The sequence below is a fragment of the Poeciliopsis prolifica genome, unplaced genomic scaffold (assembly GCF_027474105.1).
Source record: "Poeciliopsis prolifica strain line A6 unplaced genomic scaffold, Auburn_PproV2 SCAFFOLD012, whole genome shotgun sequence".
Lineage (NCBI taxonomy): Eukaryota > Metazoa > Chordata > Actinopteri > Cyprinodontiformes > Poeciliidae > Poeciliopsis > Poeciliopsis prolifica.
The window spans coordinates 11,282,224-11,294,299 of NW_026562387.1; the positions used below are offsets into that span (position 1 = coordinate 11,282,224).

Here is a 12,076-nt window from a genome sequence, read left to right on the forward strand (position 1 = left end):
TAATTAAGCTCTTATATTAATTTGCCAAATAATCTTCAATTCTATTCAGTGCCTGCAAGTTTCTTTGAAGCAAGAGAGTAAATTTCTCCTGCACCATGCTAGTTGAATGCTAAAATGTCTCATCTTATGATATATTGAAGGAATCCATTAAAAACAGAAATATTGCCTGATCTTTTTCAGTGCAGAAAAAAACTCTAGCTCAGCCTCTTGATTTGGAGATTTATTTTTACAAGCAGTAAAGTTTTGGAAAAGCTCTTCTGATTTCTGCAAAGGTTTATTTCTGTAGTTTCTGAACCCAGATTTTCCATTCCAAAAACAAATTTGTTCATAAAATGAATTATGCACAAAACAACAACTACATTACTTTAGTGTTGACGAACGACTGTGTACTTACTATCTTACTATATATTTTGGGGTATCATAAAATGTGTTTATGTAGGTCTAAATGTGATAAAATGAAAGGCTTGGGGTGGATCATCAAGTTTTGTCATGCCTGTGAAGTTTGTGCGCAGTTGTTGCGCTCTTGTTCTGAACAATGCATGTGTTTTAGGATCAAAGGTGTGGATTTCACTGTTCTCTGCGTCAGAATAGCGTATGTTACTTTTGCTGTGATGTCACCCTATCAGGGTTTTTTGTTGTTATTTTTGTTTTAATCCCCTGAAGAATCAGTTGTCCAGCTCAGGATGAGTTGAAAGTTCTAAACATAGCCCGAGGTTGTCCAAGTTATTAAATATATCTATAAAGAGGATTAATTTAAAAATAGTAAAATTTTATGAAGCCACTTCAATCGTTCAGAACGCTAACGTGCTCGAATCTTATGAGTTTGTATAGAATGTCAGAATAACAGCATGAGATCGATAGAAGTTAATGTCAGATAGTTGCTACATAATTGTGTAAGTGCAGCAATTTTGCGTATGTGCAATATTAACATATGGACTTTCAGAGTTGTGACACTTGAGCCCAGAAATGTTTCAACACGTCCAAAAAAAATCCATCGCGGCTTGGATCAGAGATCAAATCATGCATGCTCCAATATCAGATGCTTAGACAAACAAAACCAGAGTGTTTTTTCTTCTTTTTTTTCCCGTCTACAATACCAGCTCCTCCTACATCAATAAAATGCAATCTTGTCTGTAGCTACATAAAGGGGAGGCTACATGGCGCTTAGCCAATTTTCACCTTTGTGTGAACTTTCCAATTGCTTTAGTTAGCAGGTTTGAGTCGTATTGAGCAAATCTTAAGACTGAAAGCGTTAAGTGGAATAAGAATTAACCCCATAAAATTTCAGTGTCTTAATTGGCAAGTGTCTGAGTTCAGTTAATGCTCTCCTACTCACTTTATCTATATACTGTAGTCTTAGTGTTGCTTCCCCCTCTATGTACTGTTCAGATGTGGATGTACATGGTTTTTCTTTTTTTGTGTTTGCACAGAGGAAGCTGAATGTGTTTTTAGGTTGGTACGACGGAAAGACAATTTTTTTGAATAATTTCTGCCTGTTTTTGTTGTTGTTTTTTTAAAATTCAGAAACAAAACTGTCTCCTTTTGGTAAAATATCACATCAGCCCAAGATTTGTGTCTTTCATAAGCCAACACAGGAACATAAATAATGGTACTTTTTAAAAATCTTCCTACATACTCATCTGTTCTGTTTTTTTTTTTTTTTTTTTTTTGATTTTTGCATTTTGATTTATTTTGTACAGGGTCTAGTCTAAGATTGCCACTTTAAAATTAGAGCTTCCATTTTGTAATTTAACTCAATTATATTCTGGCTGTAATAAGATCCAGTTCAACCTTAGTGGACAATTAGCTTGAATTTTGCACACACAAAAAAAAGCAAAACAAACCATTTAAACTTCAAACGTTTAAATGAAATTTCCTGTCTTTGAAGATAATTAGAATTATAAAAAAATATTTCTTTTTTTTCCTTAAAACTATGTCTCTTACAATATTTATCTCGACTACCAAGCATTCAGTAGAAAATGAATTGCATAAGCTTTAAAGTTATTTAAAGCTATACATCTTAATATGTACTGTGTCTTGTGTAAGTGTCCATAGTGCATGGGCCTATATTTATTTTGTCATGTTACAACCACAACTTTTGCATTTAAGTAGGATTTTACTTTGGTAACAGATCGACATGGAAGCCAAAAAGTTCAAATTCAGTAACAACTGACTTGTTGTTTCATGTTCACTGCTTTCATTGCATGTGACAAGTTGCAAACTGTTTATGGCTTTCTTTCAACAATGTTTTTTTTTTCTTATCAGACTAGTGAAATGCAGGACTAGTACTGTCAGTAGATTCCTCAAACTGAGGAATCTTCTCTGATTAATACTTTAATCACAGAAAAGCCTTATTTATATTAAGGTACAATCGGTTGAATTGGATTCTATCAGGAGGTTTGAGAATAAAGGCGTCAGATTGCAAATACACACACTGCACTATGACATAAAAGTAAAGGTATTAAAGGTTTTGGTGGTAACATGACAAAATGTGAAAAATATTTGGAGTTTATACGATTGCGGAGCAGCATTTTGTGGCCTCTGACTGTTAAATACTGGTTCTCTGTTGTTGCTGTTTATTACATTACAATCTGTCTGCAGATTTTACTAAGATCTTCTGAAAACTGAGAACACGCTCTTGTTCTCATCTCTCTCGCAAGAGATATTACTGAGATGCTCTTTGTGTATTTGCCTTACAAATGGTGGGATTTCCATGTTTTTTGTGTTAAGCATAGTAGCTATAGCTGACAGATAAATTGTGATGAACACTACTGATTTATGCACTTTGAATTCCTTTGCCACACTTGCCAACAAAGGGAGCATGTATGCAGACGCAGGGTGAAAACAAGTTGCAGAAATTTGTAACGATGGAAAAACATACATCCTTTGCAGTTTTTTTTTTTTTTAAGCGTAGATAATTTTGATTTCTAAATGCACAAGGGATAAATTGACACATGAGTATCAAAGCCTCAAAAATTATAGAAAATTGTATGTTACTTGTTGGACTGTTTCAGACAAGCTTAAGCCTAGTTTGTTATTTGTGATGTTGCCATCCAACAAGGTTAAAAATAAGAGTTCACGATTGGTTAGTTTATTTTTATTATCAATGAAAAATAACCTGATGCAATTTACCTTAAGATGAAAAGGCCTAAACATGAGTTTATTTTTATGTAAGTTACCTAATTGAGTAATGGGAATTATATTAATTCTAACAGCACTTTATTTTCTTCTTCAGCGCCGTAGAGTTTTAAAATTGACATAGTAGCACTTATTCCACATAAAAAAGCTGATACAGTGTGTGCGCACACATGCGTGTCTGAGTACCAAAAAAATTATAGGAAATAAGAAAAATTGTTCTTGAATTAAATGTGTCCTTGGCAGGTTCCTTAGACACTGAATTTTAACAAAACTGGTCTTGAAGTACATCCCACAATACTTAACTTGGAATGGAGTCATGAAATGAGATCAGAGTAATAAAAAAACCTCTTAAAATACTATAAATCCATCAAACTGCCTTCTATCTTTCATGTTGCAAGTGAATGATATAATGTGACAGCAGTTTTATGGCCTAGTTAGAAAATGTGATGGGAAAACTGTGGAGAACGGCTAAAATGTCTTCTATATATATTTTTTAATTTCGTCCAGGACAGAGTGAGAAAATCTTATTGCTGTAGACGACAACATTTGTTGGTTGTTTTTTTTCTTGTTAATTTAAGAAGCTACTCGACCCTGAGCACATTTAGGGAAGAAAAAATTGAAGTAATCATTTACGCAATTCTATCTGTTCCTTATTCTCTACTTGTAACTTATGCTGAAGATATCCAAAGTATGAAGGAAAACGAAATATGTTTCATATTTGAGATTTTTTTTTTTCAAAGTTGTCACCTTCCGCCTTTTGCACACTGCAATTTCTCCTGCACTGCTTTTAATCCACTACATCAAAAATCACTCAACTACGTAAAAATAAAGTATTGTCCATTGTTGAATGTCTGAAAAACTGAAAAATGTCAAGTATTGTTCCAAAGACCATCAAACGCTGATGAAAAGGAATCCCTGTGAGGAATGGAAGAGAAATAGTTGCCTTTATCCAAGGGTTGACTTCAAAATGCATGGTTCACATTGTAAGTCATTGTGGTGGAGGAGATACTGTGATGGTTGGGGTGCTTTACTGGTGATATTGCCGGTAATTTGTTTAAAATCCAAAAGCACACTTAGCCAGATTTATTAGAATAAATCTGGTCCATCACATCTGGTTTCTGTTTAGTTGGACCATTGCTAGTTGGTCCAAAATCATCCCAGGTACCTCAGGAAGCTGATTAAGAAAACATCAAATGTGTTCAAACTGCTCTTCAAAATCTAAAATAGAAAACACTTTGTTCACTACACAATTTTTCCTTCATAGTTTGGATGCTCTCTGTATTAATCCACAATGTAAAAAAAGTGAGGAAGACCTGTTTTGCTGGTTCTATATTATCCTAGAGATCTGCTATTCTGCTGGTTTTAGATGCAACACCAGGATCAAATGAATGGCTCATTACCAGGTCACTGCTAAACGTGATGACTTTCTAAAGAGGTAATGTAAGAATTCGATTTAGGTGTTTTAGCAGGGTTGCATCTAAACAACACCAGATGGTCGATCTCAATGACTTGGGTTGGAGACCCCTTTCCTAGATCCATCAACTATGGAAAATAAATCAAACAAATACTTCTTGTTCTTTTACTGTCTGTTCTTTTAGTGGTTCAACATTAGTTCAAAACAACCTGTGACATAAATGCATCATTGAACTTTGTGTGTTGACAGTTTACTTTTGACATTTTTCTCACAAGAACATTAAAAGTAAAACACAAATGCCAAAAAATGTTTCGGAAATTATGCAACTGTTGCATCCTTCGTCAGAACTGAGAATTTTTGCTGCCATTTATTTTGAGGTGAATGCTGAGTTGAAGAGAGAAGGAAGCACATCTTGAATGTGTTTTTTGGAGGGAGTTTGTCTTGTTTTGTATTAAAACCACCCATGAAATGGGGTTTTGCTATGTTTTGGATTTTGCAGATCTGGGTCATTTTCCCCTTCCGCTGATTTGTTCCTCCATTTTGTATGGTTTCCTGTTTTCTGCTTGAAAAAATATATATATATATTTTGTACTTATTCACTTTTACATCTTTGTTTACTTCTATGGGTATTTTAAAAAATTGTGGAGGTAATTAGTCAAAAATATTTCACAGCATACTTTCATAACATTTTGTTTTATATTCCATTTTACTGAATTTGATTCTGACCTGCAGTTAGTCAAGATAATGCCAATAAAATATGGAAAATAAAGACCAAACTAATTATGATTTACCTCTTAATGATGAATATTTTTCTTAGTAAAGTCATAAAATATCTTCTTCTTACATTAGACCGTAGGAAGATTTAAGAAAATGTTACCAAAGTCAGTACAGGAACAAAATATCACCCCAGAGGATATAAATACACATGGTTCGTATGATGCATCTCATGGCAGAGAAAACATGTAACTCAGAAAAATGGGTCTGAACAAACAAAACTACCAAGCAAAAAAAGGGGGGAATGATCAGTGCCTGGGTCAGCTGCTGAAATAATGTGTCCAAAAAGTATTTTGATGTTGTGGCCTTTCCTCTATTGCTTGGAAAAGGGCCACATCTAAAGTTGTTACGAAAACTCTTGTTGGATGTTGAAGAAAAAGTATTGTATGAAAGAATTTTGTGGTATATTGTGGTCTGTTTGTCTTTTTTTTTCTGTGTTTATGCACATTTTTGTTATATTTTAAATGACTATTTCCTCCATATTTGTTTAAATAGTTGGAGCCTCAAAACTGACTAAACTGAGAGGGCTATTAAATTAAGAAAGAGATCAGACAAACTTAATTTGTATGTTTGCTTGAAAACCTTTTTATCTGTCTTAACCTATAATATTTACTGTTATGTATAATATAGGAATTAGTCTTGTATTATAATTAAAATTATACTATTCAATTATAGTAGAAGAATGACTTCTATTATAATAAAATATGTTTAGAATTAAATCAGTTAAGAGGCAAAATTACACATATTAAAATTACCCTTATACTACATGATGATGTAGATTAAAAGGGAAAAAGTATGCGAATAAATTTGATTTCACATCGTTTAGAATCACTATCCAAATTTGCTAATAACACATGTAATTTTTGTTAGAATTTATTGGTGATTGGTAGAAAAAAACCCCTAAAATTTGGTAAATAGCAAAATAATAAAATCAAAGCCTTAGTTTTAATGTGATTGTGCACTTAAATCTTGCTAAACACTCCTGAATGTCAGCAGTGGTAAATGCTAATTTTGTTCATTAGCTTGTTAGCTGAGATATTGCCAGCAATGGTAATGTTAGCACTGCAGCAGTCCAGGATACAGCTAGACAGTAATTGTAATATTTTAATAGCTTTTTATACTTTCATGTTTCGTCATTAACTACCCAGGACAAAATGAGTCACTTTCATACTTTTTAATGGGCCTGACCAACATCAAAATGCATAGCAGCATGATTTCGGGGATCATGTTCAAAAAGAGAGAAGATATTTAGTTTTGTCAGCTTTGGAGCTCCTTTGACAACTACAATTTTATTTTATTTTATTTTTTTGTTTTGTTTTGTTTTTTTTAACATGAGAACCTTTGATTTAAGATTGTATATCTCATCCAAACCCCACATTGCCCCTCAGCCAATGCCTCCATATTTAAATCTATATATACCTTCAAGTGTATTTCCGGCACTTATTGCTACCACAGCATTGAGAAATCATGAAATGTATTATTAATTGCCAATTCTCTGCTCTATAATGTTAACAGTACAATATGTATTGGGTGATTCTGGTATTCACAACCCATGTGTAGACAATAGTTGTCCCATTCAGCTATAATAACACAAAAACAGTACAAGGACATTAGAGTCTAGAGGTGCTAAAACGGTAGGGTGTATTTTTTTGTTCCTTTTATTGTAATATTGACAAGTGTTAACTGTCTGTAACACAGTAGAGCATTATGAAATCATTTCAATATTAAACAATATAGATATTATCTGCATGTCTTGTGTTTGTTTCTATGCATACTCTTCTGTTTGTGCATTGTGTTTTATTGCTTGTTGAAAGAAGCAGGGATTTTGACTTTGCTGCCCTCTATTGGGCAGTAGACATATGTGTCAAGAAAGGCTTTAGCTTGGTTTTATCATTTTTATTCAGTTCAGTGAAACAATGTAGATTCTGATGATATAAATGTTCAAATAATCATCCATCACTTGCAGAAACACATATAAAAATTTCATTGCAGAAAAAAAATATTATAACACAATGCTAATTAGAAAAGCCCTGACCCTGTGTGAAAATCAAATGAGCATATTTCTTGCAATATTTCATTAAATACTAATGTCTTTGATAATGAATGTGTCCCAGAAAAGTGTAAAAATGGTGCAATTATTTCCAAGTCAATTTTCATTGAGATACAGGAAGTGTGGAGAGCTTCACATCTTGGTGAGACGCAGCGTGTTCAAGCGGACCCCCAGTACCGTGGCCCCAGAGGCAAACTGAATTTCTCGGAGAATCCCGTTCCACTTCCTCTCCGTCTCATTATACCTGCGAAGGTTTTATAGAAGAGTCATGTTGGGTTGAGTGACATCTTTGATTGCTTCTTTTTTTGTGGCTAAACAGAGAACCATACTTCTGATACTGAGCTCTTCTCAGTTTCCAGATTTAATTTAAAGGCAGTTTTCAACTATTTTTGCAGGACAGAATAATTTAGGGATTATATATTGAGAAAAGTTGTACCTCCAAACGTCATTCATCTCTTTGGGAAGGATTTCATCACTGTCTTCTAAAGGCATCATGGCAAAACCTCCTACAGCGTAGAGAGAACCAGCCAAAGATACAAGACTTGGAGAGCTTCGCTCCTGAGGAAATGGCTCGAAATCTGACCACCTGACCAAATGAAAATGACAGGCATACATAAATAAACTCACAGTTAAAATGGCTGTTTTAGAAAGAAAAACAGCTGTGATGAAAATGGTTAAGGTCAAATTGACTTAGACTGTGTTTTGGTGAAAATAGTCAGTTTAAATTGAATCATATCTGCCACATTTCAGACAGAAATATGTACTTAAGGTGGTACATATTAAAACATTGAAACTGCTAAAAGTTCTGATACAGAATATCTTGCAACTAATTTCAAGCCATTGATAAAATGTTTGGTTCTTTTTTTTCTCTGGATGAATGAGTGAATGTGTGAATGGATAAATAACAGATTGTAGTGTAAATCATTTAGAGTCCTCAGACTTGATAACTGTGCAAGTGTAGGCCATTTACCATAAGGACCCTGCTAAACCAACATGCATTCATAATTATTAGTAATTTTGTCTTATTTGTTATCTGTAAGCAAAATTTAATTAAACATATTTGATAAAAAGATATTTTATATATTGTAAAGAGAAATAGACCTGAAGTTCTCAAAATTATTAGTCTGCTGAAAATGAACCAGTGCCCTATTTTAAACATTTGAATTGCAACCTGAAGAAATAATTTAAAAAAACAGGTTTCAAATAATGACTGCATCAAGGAGGAAGGAGTTCTCCAAACCAATCTGGCCATCATGTAATTGGTCCCTATAGCTAATCGTCAGTACTGCCACCCATGGCAGCAGCAGCTGTCAACAGTTTTAATATTTTTATCATTATTAAAAATATTAAAGGTTCTCCAGCCGTTTCTCAGTTGGATTTTGGAATCGGTGCAGAACTCACGTGTTGGCAGCGATGTCGTACACCTCCACGGTGTCTGTCATGCCGTCGTCGGTCACGCCTCCTGCCACATATATTTTGTCTTGATGAAGAGTGGCCCCGAATAAAGAGCGTGCCGTCTTCATTGGAGCAAGCTCTTTCCATTCAAACCTCTTGACATCATATGAACACATCTTCTTCAGGCAGTTCCTTTTTTTAGCATAAAACGGCACAGTAACTTTTAGGGCTTTCTGTGTTACTTTCATATGGTGTGATTGTAACATGCCGATCGCAACATATACTCACTTGTCGTCTCCCTTTCCTCCTATCACATACACAACATCTTTGTGTGATACGGCTGAATGTCCATAAACTGGGTAAGGAATTGACTCGGACTCGCCCCATTTGAATGATCTGCGAATAACCAATCACAGAAGCAAGTGAAAACGGGTTGTTTTGAAAAATCACAGCAAGAAATTATTTTAATTGTAACTTACTGCCTGTCATAGACCAAAACTGTATCCAGTGTGCCCTCCTTGTCTTTCAGTTCCTTCCCTCCCAGAACGAAGATGGAGTTCTCACCTTCAGCCATCCCAAACAAGAACCTCGGAGTCGGGAGGGGAGGCATCCCGAGCCAGTCGGTACTAACAGGATCATACTGCAGTCACAGAAATATTTACAAATTGGCTCGGCAGTTAAAGGTATAGAGGCTTGTACATTTCCTTTCCTTTTGATCACTTTGTACTCAACTTTTTCTACTCTTAATAAATAACATCCACGATCAGGACCTCGGTCAGTTTGTCCGGTTTCATGTGGACTCAGAGTTTTTCATATTTCACGAGTCTTATTCCTCAAACAGACATCAGAAATAAAATAAAAATTGGATTTAATACAAAATTCTTAGAAAATAAAAATCTTAAATCATACATGGGATTGGGGGATTTTTATAGATGTTTATTTTCATAACTCATGAAAGTACTTATCTGCAAAGGACAGTGTACTAATGATTTAAATGGATGGGAGTGAAAGAATTTGTTTGCTGGTACAAAATGGAAATAAATAAGGGGCAGATACAAAAGTGATTTGACCAGGAGCTGCTAAAGGTGTGAACTGTAAACAAGATTGTCTTCAGCATGTCTTTTATTTTATATAAACCTCTGAATTTGAAGTAATAAAACTTTGTTTTCCCAAAGAATTGAAATAACTTTCGCAATCCTAACTAATCTCTGACTGTGTCTTTTTATATCGTGTATTTTGATGTATGGTCTCAACTCCATGCTAAACCTCCATAATTTTATGATAGCATCATTTAACGGTAAGATGTCAAATGTTTTTGTAACAGCAAAAAAAGTTTTGTTTTTTTTTTGTTCTTAAATTAATCAGATTCCAGATGTTACATATTTAGTAGCTTTGTAATGTCTCATATTTTTAGAACAGCTTTCATACCTGCAGGAAGTAGGAGCATAGAGGGTCCTCCTTGTTCTCTTCATCGACAAATAATCCTCCAATCACAAAGATCTGGTTCTCCTTTGTGACCAGGCTGACATGGTTCTTGGGAACCTGCGTGGAAACCGACGCCATGAAGCAGTCGTTGCCTGACGGGTCGTACCCCACGGCACCGGTGTCGTTCACCATCAGTATGAGGTCCTTGACAAACATCCCAAATCGCAGGTTATCATTTAGAATAGCCGGTAAAAGATTTTCTTCATCCTCATTGTCTTCAGTTTCTCCATCTTTCGCTGCCCCTCCCTCTTCCTTTTTGCTTTTTTTAATCTCTGGCATTTTCCCTGCTCGAGCGTCCTTGACCAGCTTCATCTTCAGCTGAAGCTCTGGATTAGCAGAGATGAGTTGGTGTTTCTCCACCTTTTCTTTCAGGTAATCATCTGTGACAAGACGCAAACGAACACAGTCCAGCAAATCTGGGAGTTCTTTCTCTCTGTTCTCGGTGTCCCGGCACACCCACCGCATCAGAGCTTCGAAAACAACCTCCTCCGTCTCCACGTTCAAATTGTCATTCGTCAAAAGGGCTGCCACCTCGGTCGCGTTGAGCTGGAGGAAGTCTTCGTCTTTGGAGATGAGCTGGAAACGCTCGCAGGCATAGTTCCGCGCAGAGACAGCCAGCCTGGGGCAGTCCAGCATCAAACCGAGCCTGAAGATAGCCAGGCAGTTGCTGAGGCTGAGGCGCTTTTGTAAGAAAGACACGCAAACAGTGAAAATTGAAGGAATCTGGTACATGTTGGCAACGGCAAAGATGTCCTGGACGTTCTGCTCTGTGACATTGATCTTGGAGGTGTACAGGTACTTGAGGATCAGACCGATGACACCGGGCTCAACGTCCTCCAGCACGATTTCTCTCTTTTTGCTTTCATCCAGGTCAGACAAAAAGATGGACCGGAAGTATGAGCTGCAGGCACACAGCACCAGGCGATGACAAGGGAACTCCTTGTCTTTGATCTTCAGGACGCAGTCCACCAGCTTGTCGTTCTCCAGCAAATCATACAGGCCATCCTGGAGGAGAGTCTGCTGGTACAACCTGGGCTCATCCATGGGATTTATAGGCACCGCCATTTGAGAAGTCTTTAAGATGACACAGATAAAGTAGAATCGGATCCTCTTTATTGCAGGGAATTTGGCTTTCCAGTCTAGAGTGGCTTTAGACGAACAGCGATCCTTCTCACCGGCTGAATCCTGGGACGGCCTGCTTTCTCAGCTGTCATGACCCTTCAACTAAGCTCCAACTGGAGGGCTATTTTTAGAGTGCTTGCTTGCTTTAGAGCTATGGGGGCTTTATTCTGGAACATTGCTGGAAATGCAATAACCCTCTCTCTGTCCGGCTTTCTTACCTCCCACTCACCCGCTCCCCTGGATAATCCGCCCACTCTCAAACAGCTGAGCCATATCTCACTGGAAGCATTTCCAATATAGCAAACTGTGATACTTCATGAGGCCTCTGTGACCAATTCAACCTAGCCATGTCGTCATTGAGTTTGAATCTTATCCCAACTATCTCAACTGTGGTTGAAATTTAAGGCTAGATTTAAGTTGCCAAGAGTAACAATTTAAGGGAAGGATAGGTACCTTCTACAGCTGCATCCAAATTCAGAACTCTTGACGTCTTCAGTCCAAAGCTGATCTCTTGACAAATTAAATATTGTAAAATGAGTCCAGCAAACAAAATGTTCTGTATGTCAGACTTTATTCAGGTCACCTTTAATGATGCTGAAACTGGACCTGAACAACTGAAACAACCCCAGATTTTATACGGTCCCAAAAGGTTTGCACAAGCAGTACCAGCCTGTCTGGTACTGCTTGTACCAGAATGA

The 12,076-nt window shown here is 36.3% G+C and overlaps 1 protein-coding gene across 1 annotated transcript; it reads right to left on the minus strand.

Moving 5' to 3' along the window:
* Positions 1 to 6,960: 6,960 nt before the first annotated feature.
* Positions 6,961 to 11,473, minus strand: klhl40b (kelch-like family member 40b). Its single transcript, XM_055037295.1, has 6 exons — positions 10,200 to 11,473; positions 9,251 to 9,411; positions 9,060 to 9,167; positions 8,778 to 8,963; positions 7,813 to 7,962; positions 6,961 to 7,620 (listed from the first exon to the last, which is right to left on the minus strand). Exons 1-6 carry the CDS (start codon positions 11,319 to 11,321, stop codon positions 7,509 to 7,511), a joined length of 1,839 nt encoding a protein of 612 aa, XP_054893270.1. The 5' UTR covers positions 11,322 to 11,473; the 3' UTR covers positions 6,961 to 7,508.
* Positions 11,474 to 12,076: the final 603 nt, after the last annotated feature.